This window comes from Dermacentor variabilis, chromosome 1, assembly GCF_050947875.1.
Source record: "Dermacentor variabilis isolate Ectoservices chromosome 1, ASM5094787v1, whole genome shotgun sequence".
In the NCBI taxonomy this organism is placed as follows: domain Eukaryota; kingdom Metazoa; phylum Arthropoda; class Arachnida; order Ixodida; family Ixodidae; genus Dermacentor; species Dermacentor variabilis.
Genome location: NC_134568.1, coordinates 47,368,641 through 47,395,868, shown reverse-complemented (window position 1 = coordinate 47,395,868; position 27,228 = coordinate 47,368,641). Strand labels below are relative to the sequence as shown.

General features: G+C 46.9%; 1 protein-coding gene across 8 annotated transcripts in view; it reads right to left on the bottom strand.

Moving 5' to 3' along the window:
• LOC142577164 (carnitine O-acetyltransferase-like) overlaps positions 1 to 27,228 on the bottom strand; it is a 41,850-nt gene that overhangs the window by 3,099 nt on the left and 11,523 nt on the right. For 3 of the 8 annotated variants that reach the window (XM_075687077.1, XM_075687078.1, XM_075687079.1), the window contains 8 exons: positions 24,447 to 24,612; positions 14,347 to 14,518; positions 12,691 to 12,860; positions 11,200 to 11,300; positions 7,951 to 8,076; positions 5,428 to 5,550; positions 2,653 to 2,851; positions 1,085 to 1,222 (listed from right to left, as the gene is read on the bottom strand). In XM_075687077.1, the coding sequence (XP_075543192.1) occupies positions 1,085 to 1,222; positions 2,653 to 2,851; positions 5,428 to 5,550; positions 7,951 to 8,076; positions 11,200 to 11,300; positions 12,691 to 12,860; positions 14,347 to 14,518; positions 24,447 to 24,612 (1,195 nt within the window). The remainder of the gene's footprint in view (positions 1 to 1,084; positions 1,223 to 2,652; positions 2,852 to 5,427; positions 5,551 to 7,950; positions 8,077 to 11,199; positions 11,301 to 12,690; positions 12,861 to 14,346; positions 14,519 to 24,446; positions 24,613 to 27,228) is intronic. The other 5 variants (XM_075687081.1, XM_075687080.1, XM_075687084.1 and 2 more) reach the window with 5 other exon arrangements.

The window sequence follows — 27,228 nt, the reverse complement described above, 5'->3', positions numbered from 1 at the left end:
TGTTTTCCGACCGCCCAATATATTTCAAACTATAGCAAATCCGATAATGTGGGTTATATTTATAAAAAAGCCGCAGTTTCGCCCTTAAGGCAAAGCATCGATTACGATAGCAAATTAGTAGACAGCTATACGAAATAAGGATATTAGTTTTGTCGATCGTATAAACTCGTAAACATTCGCTTACTAAGTTAGCAGGCGCATGGTGTCACGCGCGCACAGGCAAACACATTCGATGAGCGCGGACACTCGCTGTCAAAACACTGGCGCGAGGAAGAGCGACAGCAGCAGCGAGCGAATAGACCTCAGTGCTGCCTCTCGCTTCAATGCGAACTAAGGGTCGAAAATGCAGCGCACACTACGCTACCAGCCCTCGGCGCACCTAGACTCTGTACTCATTGCAGATCGCTTTCAAGATAGGGCCCGCGCAGCCGCTCTCAGCCGCGCCATACGCAGCCGCCACCGGAGTAGAACCCCCCGGTGCTTTGCCTGCGCTGGAAGACGGCGCGCTTCTTCACCACCTTCCTCCCTTACGCACGCGAGTTCAAGCAGCCATCCACGGCTCACTCTCGCACACTTTCACTCTCACCCACAACGTACGGCCACGGTGTTATCGCACTTGTACTTTATGCGGAACATCACGGCGACGGCGGAAATGCGCCTGGAGTGTCCATAGAATTGCTATCGCAATAAAACTTCTCTAATGTTACTGCCGTTCGCAAATGGCCATCGTCGGGGTGGTCGTTTCGTTATCACGGTAATCGCTATCCTGAGTGTGGTGGAATGTGAACATACAATTCATGCATGGATCCCGTACTTTTACTTAAAAATTTCATTGGCAAGGACAGTTACAATCTGGCAGCTCGATATAAAGGGCTTAGCTATACACTCCTTCCTCTTCTTCTTGACCGTTATAATATTAGGAAACGTATTTTTCGTGGGTTCTGCATTCCAAAGCTTGCGTCAGCGGTTGTGTATCGACAGCTGATGTGCCCACGAGTTTCATCGTCAGAAGAGCGGTGACTTGATGGCATAAAGCATTACAGCTGTTTGTTTGTTTGTTTGTTGCCAGAAATAAAGCAATCACCTGGCTGGTGGATAACTCGTAAGTGATACTCTTGATGTAACCGGGGTCCTTATAGAGTTCCGGCAGCGGTCGATCCATTTCCTCCGCGACTTTTCTGAGACCGAGGAGAACTCGATCCACTCCTTGGCCGTACATTGCCTGCCAGAAAAAGAAAATGATGCCAGAAATAGATAAAGAAGGCCACACCTTTCCGTCCCGAATGTGCCTAATGAAGAGACGGCGATGTCCTTATCAGTCACGCGCAAAAAGAGACGCGAGCGACTCGCAGAAAAATAATTGTTTTCAGCTTATTATTTTTCTTTGTTTACTCGAAGAACGACAAAAGAGCTTTATTATAGGTAAAGTACTTTTGCGAGCAAACGTAAAGGGACCAAGAGCTTCTCGAAAAAATCCGAATTCCTTCGACGTCTATAGCCATGTATAACCTGTAATTGATAGTCCGAACTTGAGTGCGTGATAGGCCAGTGTACTCGTTTATTTTAAATGGTATATACGTCTAACGTACGAAATAATTCGTTTCTTCCCCCCCCCTCTTTTTTTGTTGAACCTGTGGTTCATATATGGACTATTTTACACAAGCGTTAGAGTGCCGCCATCACTGTTAACATGAACGTTTTCTAACTGTATAACAACTAATGCGCAGTATTACATTGTCGGCTCGTCAACAAGGAAGACTAGGTCGATGTATATGGTGGTTCAAATGATTCGATGATTAAATGTTGATTATGTCTCTCTTTCTTGTCTCTTTCTGTTTCTTTCTCATGTTCATTATTCACTAATTTCTTATCTTTTTGGTATCGTATTTCACGCGCAATTACGTCGACCCAGTCTTCTTTAGCGTCGGCACTTATTTCACTCTTTCTTTTTTTTTACCAAGATGTCAGGTGGGCCGACCCCGGAGATGTGCAGCCTAAGGTGTAAAGTGGTTAATTTTTAGACTGTATTTCATTACATCCGTAGCGTTAATTTGACCTACTTTGTGACTGATTCTCGCTTCTTGTGGTCACCGCCGAAGCTGCATTCCAGACATTACTGCATCGTGCGGGCCCAGTCCAAGTGAGCTCGCTACACTTCCCAAAAGTGTGCCGTACGGCGGCTTTGCCTCAACATGCCTTTATCTGCGATGGTGCACCCTTTACAGGGTATATATAATTCAATACGGTTAATTTTCGACAATATTGGCGCTAATGACTCCCGTACCGTTAATTTTACCTACTCTCCGGCTAATTCTCGCTTCTTGACTCGTTGAGGCCTACATTTTTATAACTCTTGCGACTCACTACGATGCTCTGTAGGCGCGAAAGGGCCGTTTTTTTCTTCTTGTGGAAGTGGTTACAAGATACCCAGATACGACTATACTCTTGTTCTTCTTTGTTGACCGCTTTTGAACAAGATTTGTCTAGCTACTATCGAAAAATTCATCCACGTGACATTAATCTTGCTTTCAGAGAAAATTCACGGTATTAGAGTTTATCGACTTTTTTCTTCCTGCACCGAATACGATGGCAGCGCCGACGCATCTTCGTGGCTTCACGTTCTGTATGTATCGAGCGCCGCGAGATGCTCACGAGCGATGCGTAGTCCTTGTGGACGCCGACGGCGTTCCTGAGTAGGGCGTCTCGCTCGGCCACGTTGATCTTTCCGCTCAGGTACTCGCGGCAGAACTTGTCGCTCTCCTTGGACTGCGACCGGATGGCTTCGGTGCGCCCCAGCAGGAACATGCGCGTCGACGCACTCTCGTACGTCGCCGGGCTGTGGCCGTGCAGTCTGCGCATCGCGGCCGCCGCAAGCTGGCATGACGTCGTGCGCTTTGTCTCCGGGATTACCTCCGCTTTGCCCCCTCTGGCCTCCGGTGTGATCTCGGAGGTCCCGAGACAACAGAGTTTCCTACAAAAATTACTAGAGGAAGATCTGCAGGTGCTAGTGTCTATAGCGGCTGCACGTATACGAGTATGGTGGTTCAGCCGGCATGGAAGTGATGGGTATAGTACACGTATTTGGTCTAAACCTCTAGCTTCAAACAAACTTTTTTTAACGCGATAGCGCTAAGGAGCTCGTGTCGCAGAAAAGCCGGTGTCGTCGGTGTCGGCGTCGGCGTCCGCGGCGTTGGCCGTGAGCGATAAATCATGGCAGGCACTTCATAAATAAAAAGCAACTTTCAAGATGGGCTGGGTGGCAATCGAACCAGGGTCTCCGGAGTGTGAGACGGAGACGCTACCACTCAGCCACGAGTTCGATGCTTGAAGACGGTACAAACGCGCTTTTAGTGAACGCGGTGTTGCCTTAAAAACGTGCCGTAGAATGTTATACTGCGGTGTATATCGGTAATTATGAGCACGTAACTTACAGAAGTCGCATTTACACGAATAGCGAAGTACGTTTCCGCTACATTTCTTCTGCGCTTACCGCACACGCAGAGCCATCTTGCGGCAAACACAGAAGACCCCTCCTCTCAATGTACGGCGCTGCCCCGACAGGTGGCGTGCCATGCGCGCATTGGGGCTGTGCTGTGCGCGGACCGGTGCCAGGCGCGTTGCGGCCCCGACTCCCTCTCCCCTGGCGACGCTTCGCCGTGCTCCCACGCGGGTTGCAGAATCAAGCTCCGTTCCTTTCTTTAGATTACTATCTGTCTATCTCTCTGCCCGTGCCGATCACGACGTTTGGCTGGCGTAGATCGTTTCCCCCTACGAGACACCGAGTTCTTTGGTTCGTTCCGTTTGCTCAGGCGCACGTTTCGTTGCCGCGCAGAACGCTGCGTTGCTCGACGCTCTCCGTGTGATAGGTGGGCGCAAAGTCCGATGCGGGGCGCCTCGTAAGTGATCCCTGCGCCGTAGCGCTTTGTCTTACACCCCTTGGCGGGTCGATGGGAACGCTGTCGCGTTCCACTCTTGAAGGCGAAGCTTAAGCGTCCTCCAATTTTTATTTTGCAGATTCATGTGCGCAGAGTCCTTTTGCCTACAGTCATTTAGAAAATTATGATTACTCGGAAATGTCCGCCAATAAAGGCACATAAACCGTAACAGATAAAGCCACAAGAACGTCTCAAGCCCCAGGCACGGAGATTAGACAGATCTACGTACACGTACTATACACATCATTGCTGATATAGCTGAAGGATCGAAACGACAGAGTTCCCTCTGTAGTAATCTCAGTGGGATTACCGTTATATGAGAGCATATCCTCGTGCACACACACTGGTCGCGGCGGGGTTTTTTTTTTCTTTTTTTTTCTTTTTCAAACGCGAAGCTTTTCTTGCGAACCCCCCCCCCCCCGGACTTTCCCGACCGTGGCTGTTGGGCACTGTTGCTGTTTTGCCAAATAGCTTTCAAAAAATTGAATTACGTTCACGTTGGTCGGATCGAACCTCGGTCCTCCAACAGAGCAGTCTGATGCTGTAACTATTAAGCCACTGTCGCACGCATGATTATGTCGTGTGGGAACAGCGCTAAGGACACGGACGAATTCGGTACAGGCGCATAGAAAACGACACGCTTGGCTGTTCAGGTTCCGAGCGGAACATGAACAACTAAGTAGCTTATGTTTCCACGTTAATAGACCTCTGTCGCGCCAACGGCAGCTAGCTCTTTGAGATGATCGAAGCGTGTGTCACACTGCGTAGCACGGGTGTGCGAGAGAGCACATGCGCGCCGCCCAGTTTCCTTTACGTCAAAGTCGCAGGAGTGAAATGGGCAAGTCTTCACATAGATTTCAATATGTGCGCTGGATGTACATAACTTTTTTATTTGTTTTCCGTCGCGGTAGTCACGTGAAGCAGCAACCTAACATTTCCGACGTATACGCACTACAAAACCTTATTTCTCTTTCTCAAAACTTCTTTATCTACCTTGTACCGTTGCCTACGCCTGTAACGGATCCGGTCCTACCAATCTCCTCCCTACGCTACCTACGGGTCTCGCTGATTGAATACCTTCGCATTCCATTTGAATGTGCTGAGTGGTCTCCGGATTTTTGCTGCATCAGACACATGCCTCACCTCGTTGCCAATATTTGCTCTGATATGTTTGTGTCCTTAGGCAACCAGCTTGAAGCTCAAATATGAAGGCACTATCTTATGTTATCGTACAGATTTTCCCTTCTAATTTCTTTCTTGTCATTCTTGTAAATCTCTATGGCCTTTTTGTTTCCATTGTTTGCACCCAATTCACTGTCTCTGTTTCTCTCACTTTATTTTCCATGACTCCGGGTTGTCTATTCACATTTTCAGTTACCCTGTACTTGGTTCCCAACTTCCTTGCCAACCGCTGTAGTGACATGCGCGCCTCCTACGCAGTTTGTTCAAGAGTCGGGGGACGCGGTGATTGTCCCATACATGGGAGACTAACCGGAAGAAGGACAGCTGGAAGGCCATCTGGATGAAGCTGTCGGGGCTCATCCGGCACGACTTGACAAAGTCCTTGCCATAATCCTCGAACCGGTGGTCGATGACGTCCACGTCTCGTGCCAACCTTACGATGAATGAATGAATGAATGTTATAGCGCGGAAAGAGTTCCATTTATTAAATTATGTGAAAGAAAGCAAACGAAAAAAATTATGCAGATCCCACGCACTGTGGGAATCGATGTAAGCGAAGCTTTCTGTGCTGGTTGCTTTGATTGACGATAATTAGCGGTGATGTTGACGGCGAATGTTTAATTTCTTCACCGTTTGGTCCAACACGAGAGTGGTGAGTTGATGTTAAACGTTACCTTGCGTGCACCACTGCTGTTTGTATGTGTAGTACACAGAACACACAGGGAGAGGTGTTTGCTTGAGGCGTTGTTGTGCACCATATTTCATGACCTCTGAGAGGGTTGAGCATTGTCATCGCCTCACACGGCACATCGCATCATGGCAGAAGTATTAAACTTGAATTTGATTATGGGGCTGTACGTGCCGAAACCACGATCGGGTTATGAGACATGCCGTAGTGGCGGACTCCGGATTAATGTTGACACCGTGATGTTCTTTAACGTGTCCGAAAATCTAAGTGAACGTGCGTTTCCTATTTCGACCCGTCGAAATGCGGCTGCAGCGTTCGGGATCAAATCCGCGACCTCTAGCAATGCCATAGCCGCAAAGCTACCGCGGCGGGCACAGAAGTGTTGATTTGATGGTCGATCGGTTCCGTAGTGTCGCCTGAATCCTGCGGGGCGTTTTCATTAATGCGGCTGTGCTTCTGCATTGCCTGCGTAATTTGTCCGCTTGACATATTTGCACGATCTTTATTTTTCAAAAATAGCAGGAACGTACTGTACCGTACCTTGAACTTAAGCTTATCCAGTTTGTCCGCAACCGCCGTCGTATAGTAGTAGGGTTTGCTTGCTTTCTCACGTCAGCTCCCCCCTCCCTTGTATGGGAACTGCCTCTTCACGTCCCTCTCTTCAGTTCTATCTACGTCCCTTCTGCAGTTGCACGTTAGTGGAAATGGAAGTACTGCAATTTCTGCAATGCTTCTGAGGGGGGTCAGGGATAATTACAGCTTTCAAGAGGCTAATGCGGCGACGCCCAGGGAGCTGCAGAGGGCATTGTGCACATTCCGTGCGGTGGGGTCCAAACGAGTTTCTCGCGTCACCTTTCCTCTCTGCCGCGCTCCTGTCATGTGTAACACGCTCTGGACCACCTCCCGACGCGGTGTGCCAGACAGCAGCAGCCACAGCGTCAGCAGCAGTGGGAAAGTCGAAGAGGCAAAGAAAGCTTCGCTTTAAAATGAATTATAGATAGTATATAGCTTAAGTGGCATACCTCCGCGTGCAATGTAGTTATTTTGTTTCTCAGTGTCTGCCGAATTAACTCGCAAACGCTTAAGCTCATTTTATAGTGTTCTAAGCGTATACGCCAGCCCTTTCATATGAATACATCTAAAGATCCCAATCACCCCGGTATCGCGAAACCATCGAGACACTCGCTATGCAAGTGCGTCGAAGATGCGGAGTGAAACAGTACAAAAAATTGCTGGCTCTCCCGTAATCGAAAGTAGATGTAAGCATGAAATGGCAATCGGTAAAGCAGATTGGTTAGTAATGATAGTAGTCACAATCTTAAAATGGGTGTAGTGCATGTTCGCAACGGCTCACCCCACCACACCAAACCGCACGCTGTCATACTGTGCATTGCTCCATATGGACGCTGCCCAGCTAGAAGAAAACCGGCTGAATGTGGCTTGACAGGCAGCGAAAGACGCCAAGGAAACACAGCGCACTGCCTAGCTAGAATGAATGAATTGAATTCTGGGATTTTACGTGCCAAAACCACGATTTGCTTATGAGGCACGCCGCAGTAGGGCACTCCTGATTAATTTTGACCACTAGATCTTTAACGTACTCCCAATGCACGGGTAACGGGCGTTCTTGCATTTCGCCTCCATCGAAAGGCAGCCGGCGCAGCTGGGATTCGGTTCCGCGACATCGTACTTAGCAGCGCAACACCATAACCGCTAAGCGGGTTTTAAAAAGTGAGGCTGCATAGAAATGTGACTGCCTTCAATTTCGCCATTTAAACAAGTGCCCCTAAGGCACTAATAAAATGTTAATAAGTTTCTGTTAATTATTGTTAATAATTGTTATATTGGTAATATATTGTTATATTGTTAATATCGTTAATAATTATGCGTGCGTGTGCGCGTGTTCTTACCAGATCGACAAAATGGTGTACAAATGACATACATGTTGAAATAACTCTCTGATAACTTTCTGCTGTTCGTAACTCAGAGGCCGCCACCGATTCCTCGATAATTGCTTGCAACAGCGCGTCAGTGCTCGGTGTAAAATCACTGTAAAAGTACACTGTACAATTATTTACACCATTATTCACTTGAAAGGCGTAAATTATGTTACAGTGACATACAAGCAATGTAAAAGGAACTGACTCTTCCATTTTGGTCTTGGCTACGGCGATGTCGTTCAGGCTCTCCTTGCTGAGGTTGAACTCCAACTTTAAAGGCTTGTCGTCGGGGCAAGTCGGAGGGTCGAGCTTGTGCTTCGACGTCTTCTTCCTGTGTGTAAGGTGTCGGTCTTTGTGAACACTGCACGAAGAAGCAGCGGCTCGGGCCGTCTTCGCTAATAATATGACCGACATGGCGATTGGCTGCTAGTTTTCTCTTACGAACAGTCCTAGCGCAAAAACTCTTTTGTGAATACAGGGGCACTGAGTATCGCAAGACGAATGTGAACTATATATACCGTTGGTGACGTGTGGAAAAGTTACAGTTACGCAAAATACAGTCATGTACGTGTGTATCGGCGGGAACTATGCGTTGTGCACTGATGGTGCAATTTTGTCGCGGAATCGCTTACGCTTTATTATTTTAAAACACCTCAAGCCTCGCCAAGGCGTCTCGCATTGGCGTTACGCACGTGCGCCAGCATTTCTTCACAACCGCGGCGTGTGACGACAAGCCATTGTTGGTTTTTCTCTTTTGGGAGGAGCAGTATAAGGAGGGTTTCTGGTCGAGCTCAACGTCTGCGATGTACATGAAATGGAATAAGTCGCCTGTTCTATTGTGCACAACTGCTTGAAAATGTTATTTCGCTCGTGAAACAAATTCTGCGAACGGCTGCATCAATTAAAAATGCTTCTGGTGCGCCGTGTCGGTAGGATTTACACTCACCTGACAACAAGTAAGGATAACCTGAAAGCCGCTTCTCTGGTCTGTTCATAGTCCTCGAGTAACTACTCGGATTTACGTTGAGTCGTTTTAATACGCTTTTACGGCGAGTGCGGACTTCCTGGGCGCTTACGTATATGGTCTGGTGGGAACTGCAGCAGGAAGCGACCACTCGAATATACCGTTAGATTTAGGTGCACGTTTGAAGAAGCACTCAGTGGAGTCAGAACTCAACCGGAACCCTCCACAACTGCGTCCCCTCTTGACCCTTTTCGCGGTGATCCCGTGGGCGCTGCCATGTTTGATAACGTGGTGACGCGTCCATTGCTTGCCTCAACTGCCTCCATTGCCTTCACGTTTACAATGGGCGTTGTTAAGAACCACCCAGCTGAGGTGCAAATGTTGCCAGCCAGTTGGACGACGGCGGCGTCAACTTTCAAGGAACGCCACCGTTACGTTCTAGCGTCGTCGCCGTTGTGGCTGAATGAGTTCGGCGGGCCAACTATTGTTACCGAACCCACCAACGCGGACCTGATCTGCTATGAGTAGGGGAGTTGCCGCGGGAACGTCATCGGGGGCCCCTTCCCACGCGCCGACCACGATGCAAGACAATGGCTACCCGGGCGCACTGCGAGGGTCCGCTCCGAATTCTATACGAAATCCATGTGATGTTGGTTTCGGACCGTGAACCTGTGTGTGTGTGCGTGCGTGTGTGTAAACCGTCCCGCGGAGAGGCGGCGTGTTTACGATGACTGGACGAACGTTTCCGCCACCTTGGAATCGGGGGAGGGCCGAGTGTTTATGAACGGCTGTTGTGCGGATGCTCGATACACTTTCTTAAGCAGTCACGTTAGACTGACACTCTCTCTCTCAAGCAGTCGTGTTAGACTGACGTACTTTCTCTCGCAGTCATACTAGACTGATGAACTGCATGTAAATACTGTAATTAAACCCTTATTCCTCGTTCTCGATGAGAAGCAGTCCTTCCCTTCATCAACGTCCTCAGCGTGGATAAGTTGGACGACGGCACGGGCCAGCTACCTTCTAATTCATGCCCGACTCCAATCTTGACAACGGATCACGAGCGATGGGATTGAGCCCCCAATCATAACAGTGTGTATGACGCCGCTGCGGCTTAGCAAACCCCTGTTTCGGGAGATATCGTAGACGGTGACTGGGTGGACGACACGAAGCCTTGGCCACAGCTTCAGAGAACATGCAAGAGCGCTTTGGAAGCCGATTAAGGCATCTCCAAACGGCGTGAGCAGCGTATATGGCGCTCGTTTAAAAACGAGGCTAAATATGTATGCTAAGCTATCCAAACTTTCCGCTCATGACCTGAATCAGGATTAGTGCGTTTTGCTCTTCGTTTTTTTATTTGGTAAATATTTTGAAGCACCGGCTTGTCACATTTCTGACTTAGTAAATTTCCTTGGTGTGGTCAATATCTGATTATTTCTGCCTAATCATTCACGGGTGTGTTCAGTTCCGACAGATTTGTCCATGCTGCGCGCAAGGCTTGAAACGTAGCCGTTTTGTACAATGTAATACCTTGTAGCGAAGATGTATTATCGCTAGTAACTCGCTTACTTTTGTGAACCGTCACGAAACATCCAGCTTGGGCCATTCGTGCGCTATCGGTGTAGTCCGCCATTTGTTGTGCGCATATATTCAAGCGTGCTCCCATTCACTTATTGACACGCTGGCGATAGATTGGGCGTAAGATTCTGTGCCATTTGGGGTAGAATTGTGTAGATACCGAGCGCGAAACGTATTATGACAGGAAGCGGCGCTACTCTCTTTATAATAGCTTAACCTGCGGTACTCACTCTTGCCGACGTCCTGGGGCTCAAGCACTTTCTTTGAAGGTTAGCGATACAACACTGGCGGATGAGCAAATTTCTGTATTTCTGTATGTAAATTTCTGTACACGTACGGACAGCTGCAGCAACTGTCCGCGAACTTGGCTACACAGATTCATTCCATTCCTTAATATGCCAGTCACTATTTTTGCAGCCAACTACTGCACACGGTCTTCAATCAAAATGATTCAATCCGGCATGATTGGAGCTCAGTGCGTTAGCGAAAACTCAGTTGCATTTGCGACAATTGATCGCACAGAAGCAAGGTGGAAGCGGTAATGTTATCGTATTCGTGCGCTGTCGCTGACGCGACGTGCGGCGCGCCGCCGAAAGCGCTATCTCGTTTTTCTAGAACAAACTGCTCCGCGAAAAGGGTCACCAGACAGCCACGTGCTGCAGAAATATTATTATTATTATTATTATATTTCATATTTTTTAGTTGTCGTTTCGCATTTATACCTTTTGTTTTTGTTTCTTTGTGCACCAGCACTCAGACCTCAGTGTTGTTCCTGGGCACGTTAAATAATTGATTGATTTATTGACATGTGCTTGCAACGAGGACCAACCTTATGCGAACAGTTAAATTATGCAGGTCTGTCGGTGCGCGCTCGCGCAAGCTGCGGTCGCACGACGAACGGGGAGTACGTACATATATGTGTAGCAGTAGTCCATGAGGGGAATCACGACCGTGCCGTCGATGGGCGCGTGCTCCATGACCATGCCTGCGTCGCCTTCGGCGCTCACGATGATCTGCGCGTACGGACAATGCCGCGCCCTTGGGCTACGTATGATTGCACTATTGCACGGGGCGCACACCGTATACGCAATGCGCTCCCTTCACCAGCGAGAAGCTAACGCGACGAATAATGGTGCGATCGCCTAAACTAAGGCATGAAGAAAGTGGAGCACAACTAAGATTACAAAGAAACAAGCATCAAAAGTTTGCACTCCTTAAGCGAAGCTTTCTTTGCGGATCCTCCCCGGACTTTCCTGACCGGGACTGCTGGCTGCTGCTGCTCTCTTGCCGAATAGCAAGTTGAACGACAGGCCCGACGGTGTAATCGAACCTCAGTCCGAAGCACAACAGCCCGATGCTCTAATCAATATGCCACAATAGCGCGTATGCTTGTATCGTGCCTACGCCAAAGTATATAGCTCTTTGAGGTGATCGCCGCGTGCATGACATTGCGTAGCGCGGGTGCTCGAAAGCGCATGCGCGCATACCCGAGCAGATGCGGAGGGGCTGCGTTTGAACAACCTTTAACGTGGATGATGTAGCTTGGCCGAGGGCATTCGTTACGACCTTACACTGACATTGCAATAACCCAGAAACTAACACAGCTTTCAGCGCTTTGTGCATTTAAAGAACATTTCGACGTATATCGATTCCAATAACGTGCCTTAGATCTGCCGCATCTTTTTTTTTTTTTTAGAATGGGACGCGTGCACTTTGTAGCTACTAATATCAATGCCGAATGGATCGCCCGTCAAGGCGCAATATTAATATATTCCCACCCGCCGCGGTGGCTCAGTGGCAGAACGCCATAGCTACTGAGTCACCGCGGCGATGACATTAAAAATTAAATCATGAGGTTTTACGTGCCGAAACCACAATCTGATTACGAGGCACGCCGTAGTGGAAGACTCCGGATTAATTTTGCCCGTCCGGGGTTCTTTAACGCGCGCTCAATGCATGGTACACGGGTGTTTTTGCATTTATTCTCCCCCATCGAAATGCGGCCGCCTCGGCCGGGATTTGATCTATGACCTCGAGCTTAGCAGCGCAGTACGGCCGTCGCGTTCCGATGAGGGTGCAATGCAATAACGCTCGTGCTTCGTACGTTTCGCAGTAGAGAACACCAGGTTATTCTAAAATAATCGCATGCACGCACGCACACACACACGCACAGAGAGAGAGAGAGAGAGACGCACGCGCGCGCTCTTTCGAGCGAAGAAGCGACGTTCCAGGTGCTGCGTCGTGTTGACGAGCGGCTTCAGTGCTGTGGAGCACATGAGTTCCATTCGGTAGCCGCACTCCACTACATTTGGGCGCGCGTTATATAATCCCACCGGATGGCGGAAGTTAAACTACCTCGTCATCCCTCGTGGTCGTTCGAGTGTGCAGGAGTGGCGCGCGCACCTGTACAATCTTGTCGTACCAGCGGTTTCCGGCGCACTGGGCGTTTCCGCCGCCGACGAGCATGTGCAGTGGGCAGCGCACCTCCCACGGTTCCTTCTCGCCGGCCGCCTCGTCCAGGCACAGCACCAAGATGCTGCGCTGCACCGCATCCAAGCTCCGCGCGTTGGTACCTGCGCGTGCGTATCAAAAGGCCTTAACCTCCTATAAGGCACCTTCTACGTGCAAGCGTACATGCCCAGTTTGTGAAATCGGCGAGCTTAAATCGGAGGCCACTGAGCTGGGAGAGGGAAGCGAGCGCCGGAGGAGGTTGGCGCCTTGAGATGGAAAGGAGGAGCGCGCGCCGGGCAAGGTACGGAGGAGTGTGTGACGGAGTGGACGGAGGAGGAAGGAGGAGGGTAGGCGAAGGCGCGCTGGGTCAGCGCAAATTCTAGGTGGCTTTGGCTGGGTTCACCTCCTCTGGCAGTGGCTACGGGCTCTGTGTGCGCTATGAATGTACCGGGTTCGTCTGGCGATCGAGAGGCCGAGCGAGGACGGCGCAGCAACGCAAGCGGCGGCAGGCCGTGCGCGAGTCGACCGACCCCCAAGTCGTCGGCAAGTGCCGGGCACGACCTGAACAAGACCGGCAAAAGGCGCGGGCCAGGGTGCCCAGGAGGCTCCCAACGAACGTGATAGGCGGCTTGCGACAATGCAGGTGTGTCGGTCAAGACCGCATAGCTTAGAAACTCCGGAACAGCACCCATACGCTTGCACAAAACCCGCGTTCACGAAATGAAACGGTACTATAATTTTTTTACATTATATTCCGCATTGTTTTCAACTATTTTTCCAACTCGGAAGGTATTGCTTAAAATGTTCATCTTGGATATGAAGTCAGATGCACGCGGGACTGTATGAAAGGGTTTTAATCGCATTGTTGCCGTAAGATGATGATCTAGACCGTTTTGTCGTCACAGGTGACGAAAAGCAACAACGAAGTACGTTTCGAATATTGGCAGATCAGATGAATGCATAGGATGCATATATAAACGTGGCGACGCACCGCATATAGTTACATTTGCATCTCTGTGTTTCAACAAATAAAATAAATTTTTACTTTAAGAAACGTGAGGAGATGGTCACTTTTTTACCACGTACAACGTGGTCAGTGAGGAAGTGCTCTTGCGTTAGCGCAGTTTTATGAGTATATACGTATGCGGGGGGGGGGGGGTATCACTTGCTCGCTCAGTTGTTTGCTACGCTTCTAATCAGTGCGCGGCCCGATGCAGCAACGTAGCTAACAACCGAGCGAGTCCGAGTGATTACCAAAATGTTGCGATGTCCTGCTCCAACGTGACCACCATCCGCGTCATGATGTCACAACACACACAACTCCCTGGTAACGAAACCGGGCTGGTCCGTAGAAAGCTACTACAGTAAATTATTCAGGCCACTCTGAGGCTTACCAGCATATTTTTGTTTTCTAGAGTGTCAAGATCCAGGACCTTAACGCGAAAAAACTAGAAGTCGACATTGTCATGTTAGGGTGACCTTTGTGCGGACAGCAGCGAAGGTCACCCTAACATGGTACAGCACAGTACAGTATACTCTGCGGCCCGACGCTCTCCGCGCCCAGGCCCGCAGTGACCGCCACCACTTCCGGCCGCCACCACCACCCACCGTCGGCGGCGAGTCGCTGGCAGGCCGCCGTCCACGAGTCCCGGTCCTCGGTGGTGAGCATGCCGACAGGCGGCGCCACCGAGCGCGACTCGTTGACCACGGACACCAGCAGTGGGTACAGGTCGCGCTCCTTGAACGGCTTGCGGCCATTGTACGCGTTCACCTGGAACAGCTATAGCACACGCGGTGGCGCCGCTCAGCAGCAGCAGCAGCAGCAGCAGCAGCAGCAGCTACCCCTTGTGTCAACTCGGGACTACACTACACAATGTGTACGTATATACTCTTTCGTTTATTATTATTATTATTATTATTATTATTATTATTATTATTATTATTATTATTATTATTATTATTATTATTATTATTATTATTATTATTATTCAGTAGTACGCTCGCGACACTGAAGGAAGAGCAGTCATGCATTCAGCTATAGTCCAATCCCGGAGCGCTTATTAACGGATGTTCTTTTCTAACGTGAATCACTTCCGCTTTCATTGACGATACCGACTTTTCTTTTTCTTTCTTTCGGGGAAGTGGAAGGCGGCACGTATTTGTGAACGTGATCTGGTGATCCGCTCTGCCACCGAGAAAAAAATAAAAATAATTAACTGACGGCTTTCATCTTCAAGGACAGAGTCGTCACGCACCCCCCTGAGATGCGAACACGAGCGCGAAATGCTCGTATTAGAAAGGCTGAAGCGTACAAAATGGACCACCAGGAGTGTCCTTGGCAAAGAATGGATCGGAAGAGGTTAATACATGTTACTGTATTGGAAACTTGTCCGGATTTGTCCGATTGAAGCAATGAACAAAAGTGTTGGATTAACTTCCCTTATGGACGTCCCGAAAATCGGCGGCAATAGTCGCAGGGTATCTCAAACCGCTGACGCGCACAGTTTTGTTGAGAGCGGTGGCTTGTGATGGTGACGATAATGCTTGATTGGCATCCCCTTTGAAACTGGCGGTGACAATGATTCACCTAGCATGCTTGATATAATCAGGTATGCTATACATATGCTTCTCAGTCGAGCATCTTGCCTTCATCTCTTTAATCGTTTTACCTTCCTTAAAACTTCTGTACCGACCTTGCACCGTTACCTATGCCTTTAACAGGATCCGGACATATCAATCTCTTCCCTTTTTTTTTTTTTTCCACCACTACTCTAAACTATTGGTTGTCTGGACTGCTGACCGGTTAATGCTTCTATCTACTTTCAATCCCAGCGCTTCTTGAATGTCTTACATTACCTACGGGTATCGCTGATTGAATACATTTACATTCCGTTAGTATGCACTGAGTTATCTCCGAATTTTCGCTGCAGCAGACACATGCCTCATCTTACTGCGAATTATTTGCTCCGGTATGTTTTTGTCTCAGGCATCCAACGCCTCACGTAGCAAGGCACTACCCTTTGTATTATCCTACACAGTTTCCCTTCTCAGTTCTTCCTTGCCATTGTTGTAGATCTCCATGGTCCGTTTTTTCCCGTCCTTTGTATCCAATTTCGTCTCTGTTTCTGTCAATTTCTTTTTGATGATTCCTCGTTGTTTGATTACGTTCAGTTATCCTGTACTTGGTTGCCATCTTTCTTGACCTTTTCCTCCATTCTGTGTCCACGTTCTTGAGGTACACATATTTGCGCATTTTAGCAGGCCGTTTATTTTCATTCATCCTCCTGAGTCATTTTTCAAAACTAATTTGGCTCTGCGCTTCTCTGACCTCAATATAGATCCAACCCATGTCACCCTGCACTGCCTCAATCGTTAGGGCATTGTGCTGCTGTGCTTGGAGGGCGAAGTGCGATCCCTCCATGGGTCACGTAGTTCATCTTATATTTTAAGCGTGAACTATGCGGCAAGAAGCAGAGAACCCAGCAATCACGGTGAGGAAAGTCTGGAAGGGTTGGAAAAGAAAGCTCCGCTGTAAAAGCGGGCGTACGGAACACAGGAGGAACGAAAAGCACAACACACACGCCGCTGTTCTTTCCGGTTCTGTTCCTCGCTTTATACGCCCGCCTTTTCTTACCCCGAGTCCCTACCCACCAACTTGCCCGGCTTTCTGTCGCTCTAAATAGTACTGCGGTCTTCGAAAGTGAAGGTGCTTCTTTTAGTGGCGACGGCCATTACAGATCACGACCCGTATTCGCACTATTAAACCTCTTACGCAAGAATTCGCAACAATAAATTCCCGCAAATTCTGATACGGGACGTATCATTAGCGAAGGCGGCCAGCCAATGGCAAATATCACTTACGAACGGAAAGCGTTATTAATTTGCCCTCACAAACTGTTTTTCCCGCGGTGCCTTTATTTATTTATTTTTCTTTCGGTCGGTCGCTCTGCGATCACAAAACGTCGCTGAGCAGCGGGAGTATCTCCAGCGAAGTAGGTTTGAGGGGTTTCAAAGGCTCTTGGTAAACGCGCTATCTCTCGTTGGATCTACCCTACTACGACGCTGACTCCCGTCATCGCGTGTGTGTCGACTGGGGAAGACAAATGTCAGGGGACGCGAGGACTGAATCGCGCTCTCCACAAGGTTCGAGAGAAAGAGAGTAAACATTTATTTGTTCGAACTCATCGCTTTTCGGTTGCGTTCTGTACCACGGCAATTTCACTAAACTGACGGAACGGTGCGAACACGTTATGCATCTCTAATGCACGTTCGCGCGTGCTTCGCGGTGCAAGCACTGGAACGCTATGGGCGACAGTCACGTCAGAATTAAGGAACGCCATGAGAATGAGCAGTCTGTACTCACATCGTGATGTATGGTGTCAGTACGCTCTAAATGTGAACGATGTTATGACAAAAACTTGCACTTGCGCTTCTCCACACGCCCAGATAGGCTTATACCAATGCGGCGGACCTCGGGCTAGAATCATAATTAAGGTGTCAACATGCGGGCTGGTGACGCCCATTCCTGCCGCCCTTCCTCCCCCGCACCATCCAAGCCTTCAAAGCACTTGTCTCAGCTTCAACGGTGCTACTAGCTAGAACATCATCATCAGTCCATTTTATGTGCACTGCAGGACGAAGTCCTCTCCTTGCGATCTCCAATTACCCCTGTCCTGCGGCCATTTAATTGGTTATGCCAAGTTAGATGTGTGCAAAACCCTGCGTACGGAAATTTTGTATACATCGAAGTCACTCGTACTTTGTCGCCTGTTTGTTTGTTTGTTTTCTTTTGTTTGTCCAAAACGCAGGCCGCAGCAAATAGCACTGCCGAAGCGTTCTCGCGACTCAGCATTAATGACGATCAGGAAGTGCCAGACCACACCGGCAGTTCTGGGAGAAACCTTGGTGGCCCCGTCGCAGCTCAAGGTTGCGCTGCTGCTGAGGGCGGCAGTTCTGCGTCAGCTGCAGTTCACAAGGTCAGTTGTCCGGCTTGAGAGAATGAGCTTCACGTCGTGAGCTCCTATATCTGAATACGTGGGATACGTGGAGAAAGCGCCTCGTTTGACATTTACTGAAAAGTGATCACCTCCCAATCTTTCTTGTCACTGACCTACAGAAACCACGTCTCTCATCCGATAAAGAAGAGCAAGTTTCATTTTAAAATATCAATCCGATTTCACTAGAACAATTCCGAAGTGATATACAGAACATTGACTGGTCGGAAATATACAACACGGTTGATCCTGAATTAGCCTATAACTCCTTTTTACATCTATTTAAATTCAGTTACATCGGACATTTTTCGAATAAAACAAGAACGCGCAACAGAAAAATCCGAAAACCTTGGATGACAAAGAGCCTTCTATCTCAACTAAAACAAAAAGATAGACTGTATAGGAATTCTTTACGAACGAGAGATGCAAATGACTTCCAGAATTTCAAATCTTTCAGAAACAAATTAACACATATCCTTAGAGAGGCTAAAAAGAACTGTATGCACAATGTATTCAATTCACATACAATGAAATGTAACAATCTCGTGAACCGCGATGTTGAGGAACCCTGTCGCTCTTTTTTTTTTTAAGAAGCTAAAATTTACCGACTGATTGTTGGAAGATTTGCTTTTGGTAGAATGAGACCCTGAGTCGAAATACTGCTTCCAACAGTCTGTATAATTCAATTTTATCCCTTAAAAGCAATATATATATATATATATATATATATATATATATATATATATATATATATATATATATATATACAACGAGAAGAAAGGGGGTTAACCGAGGAGCCCGATTTTTATTAGTCATGAAGAAGCCAATAAACACTGACACCAAGGACAACATAGGGGAAAAAACTTGTGCTTTAATAAATGAAATGGAGAAACGTTAAATAAATGGAAATTAAAGTGGATGAAATAACTTGCCGCAGGTGGGAACCGAACCCACAACCTTCGCATTTCGCGTGCGATGCTCTACCAATTGAGCTACCGCGCGTCGTTTTCCCATCCACTTTCTTGGGTATTTATGTGTCCGCCATGTGTATATATATATATATATATATATATATATATATATATATATATACAAGTCGGCTCAGCGGTGGTGTAATTATAGCCTTTTTGGGTTTTACGTGTATTTTAATAGAGAAATCGGAGTTTGCCACGAGCTAAAGCTGCCTCTTAGATTCCTTAATCTGGCGCTTATGTTTGAATGTAACTTCAAGGGACAGAAAAATGTGTTCCGTTTACGAAGTTTCATTTAAGCGAAGGACACGAAAAAAAAATCAACAAGAATCGTTTTATTCTAAAAGCGTCGGAGCGTTTTGATATTACTGTGATGAAAAAAAAAATGTGCTGCGCTCTGCTTCTAACATTGTATAGCTTCTTTTGTGCAACGTTTTGTTCATCGCGAAAGAAAAATCCCAATAATTCTGCGTAGTCATCGCGCTCGAAATAGTGCTGCAGACTCTCTTGCCGTCAGGCCCGAAACATTAGCGCGCACTGGAACAGTGATATCTATGCCTTCGTCAATATAATTATATATTTCGCCACGAGCTTCCACCAATTACATTTTCAACGGTCTCTCCACAGTAGGAGACAAGGGCTTAATGTGAGGTCTCTTATTCCTGGCAGTGCGAATGCATCAGTAGCGGCAGCCTGACTGCAAGATTCTTCTCCCTCTCTTCCTCCTCACATGTCATTACTTGCCTAGCGAAGTCCTCACGATGGAAGCAAGCACCGTTGCAACTTCGACATCTTTAGTTTGCTTAAACTTTTACGCCACTGCGTGATGGACTTGACTTTCTTCGCCATTTATAGCATCATCATTTGACCTGTTTGGTGGACTTTTGCAGTTCCATGCGTAGATGCTGTAGCTGGTGGTTCCGGTTAAAGCTCCGTTTAACCGGAGTTCGCCAAAGTGTGGGTTCCGTTTAAGTGAAGTTTGCCAACATTGAGTGTACTACATGGCGGGCGCATGTGGAACAACCTTTTTTTTCTTTTTGCTCGATGGCATCCCGTATGATTATTAACAAAAATCGAGCCCTTCTCTTTCCCTTCTTGTCATTCATTCGTAGCCAGGGTGTCGAATCTCGCAGCATTTATGCCATCAGGTAGCATGCGAGAGTTCATTAGCCACGTGCATGCTCTCCTAAGTTCACGTATTACGTGACGCCATCGGGCAAACAAGGGTGTTCCGAATCGGACCGCCATGGCTTTGAGTGGCGTCGGCTAACACTCCCAAGGCTAGATCTAGTACACATACATGCCCAAGATAGTGGACGTATTGATGGCCGTCACCGTAGCACAATTTGGTAGTGCAACGCACGTGTAATGCGGAGGTTGTGGGTTCGGTCCCCACAGGCAGCAAGTTGTCTTTTCGTCTACTTTCATTTTACTTTTTCCTTCATAGTTTTCTGCATTTCAGTTTCAAACAAAGCTAATTACCCTATGCTTTCCGGATATTTTTCTTTAATTGGAGTTGGAAATTTTATTAGACGAAGTAAAGTCGTACAAGAAACGTGTTGAGAAGCATCTGGTTCCTTATCATCATGCTAGTACGGATCCATGCAGAAATAGTACCAACAATACGTGCATAAACATACAGGCAGGAGACACCTTTATGTATCAGTTTAGTAGAGTGGCAGCATACAGTTTAGCATAAAAACACAAGGATTTCAACAACTAATGCAGTTATTTGCAATAACGTTTACGCATCACAAAATAACTTTGTATAATTTTACCTGAACACGTAGATTGTTCTATTAAGAACAACCAACACTAGAAAGCCATCTTTTTCCGTACACACTTAATACTAGCGGCTTCAAGAAGTTACTTCATTGATAGCCTTTGTTTTGAATTGGGAAAGCATAAAAACTGAAACGGTCAAGTGGGACATTGATAGTTAAAGAGCTATACACCATCATTGTAGTTTCTTAATTTATTGGCGGGTGTAGGGACATCATTTGTTACTGATTAAAGAGGCGTTTAGTAGGATTCGCATAATTTGAGTTTGACATAAAATGGATTGCGCGTTTTTGCAGGTCTATAAGTGATTTTACGCAAGAATCGCATGTATGGCTCCAAGATTCTATACAATATGACAGTTTACTATTAAATAGGGCAAAATAGATCGTTCTCAATGTCACTGCATCAAATAAATGCCAACGTTTGAAACGTGTAAAGCAGACGGCGCCAATATTTTGCACAGAAAGTCAATATGCATTTTTCAGTTGAAGCGATGATTTAGTACAAGCCTAAATATGCTAGGTTACTCACTCTTTCTATAGGGTCTCCTTCAGCCTGAAACACACACACACCGAGTCCAATGCTATAGTTCTGTGGAGAATGAGTCACAACATATTTCGTTTTCTTAACGTTTAGGAGCAGTTTGTTGGCATGAAACCAGTTACAGATTAGCCTCGTTTTTTTTTTTTTCGTTAGCTGTACCGAAAGCTTCAGCCATGGACTCATGTGCGCGAACGAGAACATGCATCATCTGTGTACATGACAGGAGTGAAGTTATGTAGCATTTATTGAAGGTCATTCACGTCTATTGAAAATACAATGGGTCCCAACACTGATCATTGCGGGACTCCCGATCTAACTGGGGCAAAATCTGCATGAGTGTTGAAAAACCGAACTATGTGCTTCCGTTTCTGTTGGCTATACATATATGGCAAATCATGTGACTAACTTACTCATTACAGTGCACTATAACTGGGTGTTCACCTGAACCTGACCACTTTTTAAGATATTCGGTTTTACCTTTAAAAAAGAAAATCCAACAATTTCAGGGTAATAAGTAGGCTTTCCATTTTGCGCCGTTTATTTATCGGAAAGCGCACCGTGTATTTTCGGTATATACCTTACATTTAAGACTCGGTACAGTTTTGGCGTGTCGAGCCGTAAAAATATCAAGAGGTAGTATCAGAAAAAAGAAAGAAAAAACGACAGAAAGTGATTAGGCTTAGCTGCTTAAAAGCTCCACAGACTCCGTGCTGACAACAGAGTGCGCACAGATGCTCGTGTTCAGGACAAACGCAAGCCTATAACCGGCACATCGTTAGTAAGGCAATACGCATGCTTATGCTGCCTGCACGAGAAAACAAAGTGCGAGAGCAAAATACGAGCCGTAGTCCAGAATGTCCATGGTACCCTCGCTGGAGCGAATTTCCAGTATAACTTGCATATGTAAAAGATTTTTAAAACTGTGCTAGCAGTCCCCCGTTTTCTTTTTAGCGGAAGGAATCAAGTTGCAGATTCACATCGCCTTGTTGCGCGGCATAGATTGGACAAGCGATAGCCAACAGCCTTCGCAAACATCGGGCGCGCCCTGCCGCAGCGTTTTCTTCCGGAGCACTCTACAGATGCCTGCTTGCCTCCAGGAGTGCTATTCTGGACCCGTTAAGTGCCTCTGTGTTCGAATTCCGCCATGTTGGCCTTTCGAGCAAATCAGGGAGGCTATAGACAGCAGCGCTGTGGGCTGCAATCAGAGCTCACTTGATGGCGAATTTGACAATAAGAAGGAATTCTGCGGTGTCAAGAATAGCACCCTATAGCTGTCAATGGCTCATTTTGACAGCCTTCAGACTGCTCTAAATATGCCACCTCATACCTCCAGCAACCTTCACTTTCGTTTCCATACTGCTTTGTATACGTTTCCTACGCTTGTCGTATCTTCAAGTACGCATTTCTTGTCACAGAGCTACGCCTGTACATGAATGCTACTACCGTCATCAATGTTCAACATGCCTGCAAACGCGTATAACGGATGCGTCGCGAGGAATTCGATACCTTTGGCGCATGCATGTAGACGCCCAATGTCGTGACGACGTGATCCGTTGAGTGTCAAGTCCCGCGTTCGATCAAATTTATATGATTATTCATTATTCTATAGTTACTTATATGCTAATCCTTACCGCTACTATGCTAGATCTATCGGTTGTTCTTTAATATAAATATTTCGCTTAAACTGCATATAACTTAGAAAACGAGGAAAATCCCGCAAGCGCACTTCTCCTCAAAATTGATCTTATTGTGGAGAAGCCAAAATTCAAGGTGTCTGCTAGATGGCTACCTACCTGCAGGAAACTTTCGAAACCATGTCGAGGCTCGCATGCGAAGACTATCGGACATATATAAGTGGTGGTTATACATGTAAATCGGACACGGACATTTATAAGTGGCTAACTCATCGCAGCTGTCGCCGCCTATTGCGACGGCTTAACTGCTCGCTGTAGGCCAATATCACTGCGAGAGCACCCGCGTGCAACGTTTTCTGTTCCATGGCCTTACTGCTAGCCTGTCGCCCTGCTTGTCGAGTAGTCTTTCCGGCGCCGCATGAGTTCAATTTTGCAGAGCAATGGTCTAAATAATTGCCAATACCATGACACCTTTCAGTGTGTACAGAGGTCATAAAAACACACGTACATAGGATAACGCTTCCAGCACTTATTTCTTAGTATTGAACAACCTAAACTGCGTAAAGTTATGAAGTTGACCGAATAACCTCAACTAATGCGACAGTTTCCTATCACGCTGTGATTATACGAGTCTGGAAACAGCTGGGCCCGTATTCAAAAAAAAAAAAAAAAGCTCTTTCAATAATTCTTTGTAGGAGCAAATTTCAGACAATGCTGATGCTGGACATGCCATTATCGAAAGCGGCCAGCCAATGCGAAACACTTACGAACGAAAATATTTGCGAATTCAACCCCCGAATCTTGCTATAACTGACATCCAAATAGCTGCATGCGAGTGGTTCTGTCTACTAACAGTGGCTCCAGCATTCAAAGAAGGCAGCACCCATTTACCCAAAGTCAGTCGCATAATTTTACATGCATGGGTGCGAGACACCCGGTACAGACAGCGAGTCGATGTAGAGCTCGTTTTCTGGCTCACAGTGGACACGTACGAATAGCGACAGTATTCATCATGTCCGGAGACAGGCGCAGCTTCGCAATCTCATCGCCTAATGTGCGGTCCTCGGATCACGGAGTCCGAGCAAGCTTCGTTCAGCAGAAAGAGATGATGTCAAGCGGGATATCGCCACGCGTCATTGTTTTACTCTTTTATGCCGTCGCTCGTTTGCACCGCATTACAAAGGTCGTTTTCGCTCGGCGAAAGACGCCCCTATAATGTATCCGAGATTTCTCGAACGTTGTCGCCAATTCTATAGCCGAGGAGATGTGTCCGGTCGGACTGTGCGCACGTCGCGAATATTGTTGTACATTCTCAAAAGTTCACGAACCACGAGTGTCCGAACACAAGAAAAGCTGAATATTTTAGCAGCTTGAGCGCGAGGCCGGGTATTCGGCTTCCAAATCTGCACTGCCATATGCGAACATAGCGCTTTACGTTTTCACTGGCTGCGGTCACAAACTGCTCGGAAATTCAGCGTATTATTATTTATTTATTTTTTAGATCTCGTGTTTCGTAAACGTTTGACGCCGACTGTACGCGGCGCCGTACGTATCGTAGTGCTTTGAGCGATGCTCGTCTTTCCGCGCAAGTTCGCCGAATAAAGAGTTCTTAGCTCACGCTATTGGCAGTGTTGCGTTTTTTTTTTTTTTCACCGTCACTACAACCTGACGTGACAGGTGCATCCCCGCAGTCATCGAGGCATCGTACGACGTATACAGCCACGCGCGGCGGTTATACGCTTCCCGGACTTCCCGAGCAGCGTGCGCGCCAACGGTGTACTTGCGTGGTTGTTGTGCATGACGACAATGTGGCGCGGCGGATCGGCGTCGTCGAGGTACGAGACGAGCTCGTCGCGCCCGGGCTTCGGCATGCGGTGCATGGAGAAGATCTTGAAGTACATGGTCATGTCCAGCGGGATGTGCCTCGCCGTCTCAGGGGGAAGCGCTTGCCTGCGTAGAGCGGGAAGAGCCCGCGTGCAGGCTAAGAGCCCCGCGTACAGAGCGACGGAGAGTGCGGCCCAGACATTCGCCTGCGCGACGCATTATTGAACACTGTGGACTGTCACATTCGAGAGCTTTCTTTTTTTTTTCTTCTTCTGTGAGAGAAGCCCGGAATACACTGGCCGCTCGACGCACTTTGCGTGTATTCGCGGGATTCTTTCACGCTCGGAAAAACACCTTTATGTAGCACGTAATGAGCAACCGAAGGCTGTATCGGGAGTTTTTCATGTTGCTCTACAATTTTCTCACTGACACATTTAATGCGATTACAACATTCGAGAAGTTGATTAATTAATTAAGACTAATTATATAATTAGGTGGAATGAAAAAAGTAAGTTGAGTATCTTCAAGCGACGGGAAACAACGTTACCTCGGTTCTGTCCAGCAACATGGCATTCGCGTATATTTAAACTCTCGCTAAAATTAGCTGGGACACCCTGTAAATCAGAGCGCTGGAGTGTCACGGATAATTTGTTTTATGCTTTCGGGTTTTTTTTTTTTCGTTTCCAAATACAGGCGGCACTTCTACAGCTGTGTACTGCACGATCGATTTTGGTAGCCCATTGCGCACGTCTTTTCTGACACATTGCACAACATTCATATAAACGCGATGTTTTTTTTAAATATTTATTTATTTATTTATTTATTTATTTATTTATTTATTTATTTATTTATTTATTTATTTATTTAGTATACATCAAAAGTCCCTGAACACGATATTACATGAGGGGTGGGCACATATTGAAAAAAAAAAACAGCGTGTCAGGTTAGGTAATGTGACTTGGAAGATGGTCTTCGATGGCAGCTTTGAAGCGAGAAACGTCAGTGACGAAGGCGATGTCAGAAGGAAGGGTATTCCGTTCACGGGCTGTGTATAGAAAAAAAAAAGAACGTTGGTACGTAGTGGAATGGGCGTGTGGTAGATACACAGTATTAGGATGCGTTTGACGGGAGAAACGATGGGCTGAAATGATGATTTGGTTACCTGCGGGCTGTGAATGAAAGAACCTAAAAGAATATAAAAGAAGACGAGCACTTTCGCGGCGGGAGGTGAGCGAGGGAAGACACAACCTGGATTTTAAGGCTGAGACACTTGTATTACAGAAGTAGTCAGAATGAATGAATCTGGCAGCTCGGTTCTGAACCGATTCAATGGCGTTAACCATATTAACCTGATGGTGGTCATAAATAGCACAAGCATATTCTAGTTTAGTTCGGATTAAGGTTTTATATGCAAGTAGTTTGAGGGAGATGCTGAGGACAAGTTACGGCGTAGATAACCTAGTAATCGGTTGCAGGAATTAGTTAGCTGATTGATATGATGGGTCCAAGATTAGTCACTCGATATACGCACTCCTAGGCATTTAAATGTTTCACACTGTGTTAAGTGCAGTTGTTAAGGGAGTAAGAAGGTACTACATAATTACGACGTCGATGACAGCACACGTGAGAACACTTAGTGACATTGAAGGACATGCACCATTTGCTGCACCATGCCTGGATTTGGAGGTCTTCCTGAAGAGCGGAGCAGTCTAAAGCCTTTCTTATTTGTCGGTATAAAACGCAATCGTCCGCGAAAAGGCGTATGTCGGATGATAAGTTAAGTGGGAGGTCATTAATATATATGAGAAAGAGGAGACGCCCAAGGACAGAGCCTTGAGGCACAGCAGACAGTACAGGAGATAGGATTGAGGATATCGAGTTAGCGGAAACAAACTGAAGGCGCTCGGTTAGAAATTCACGGATCCAATTAATGAGGCCTGGGTGAAGATTAAGGTGCGAGAGCTTACTCAGGAGAAGAATATGTGACTTTATCGAAGGCTTTTTCGAAATCCTGAAAGAATCCTGATGTTGCGATGGAGATGAGAATGCAAATCGTGTAGGAACAGAGCAAGTTGAATGTCGCAAGAATGAGCTTTGCGAAATCCGTGCTGGCTAGGATGAAAGAAATTGACAGATGACAGGAAAGTGGAAATGTGGGAATGTATAACGTACTCCACCAGTTTCGAGCAAACACTCGTGATGGAAATTAGACGGTATAGTTGCTAGGATTTGTACGGTCGCATTTCTTAAAGATGGGAATTACGTTACCAATCTTCCAGTCAGTGGGGACTGATCCCGTTGTGAGAGACTGTTGAAATATTAGCGTTAGAAAAAGGCTGCTCATGTGCTTAGTGCTATTTAAAACCTTGGAGTTAATGCCATCAGTACCACACGAGGACGAATTTTTTAGGGAATCGATTATTTTAATAATTCCGTTCACATAAAAAGTAATATTTGCCATAGAGGGATTAGTCGAAGGTGGTAAAACGGGAAGAATTTCAGGGTAATCATTAGTAAAAGCATAACAGAATGCAGTGTTCAACGCTTCAGTGACTTCGGTTTCGGGGACTGGGGAGCCAGAACTGCCACGTAGAAAAACAGTGTTGGACCACTGGGGATTAATACGTCGCCAGAAATGTTTTGGCTTATTGTGCAACATAGAGGGCAACGTGGTTGAAGAAAACCACGGTTGGCCTCTGCGACCTGCGTGTAATATTGTTCTACTGCAAAGTAATATTTCTC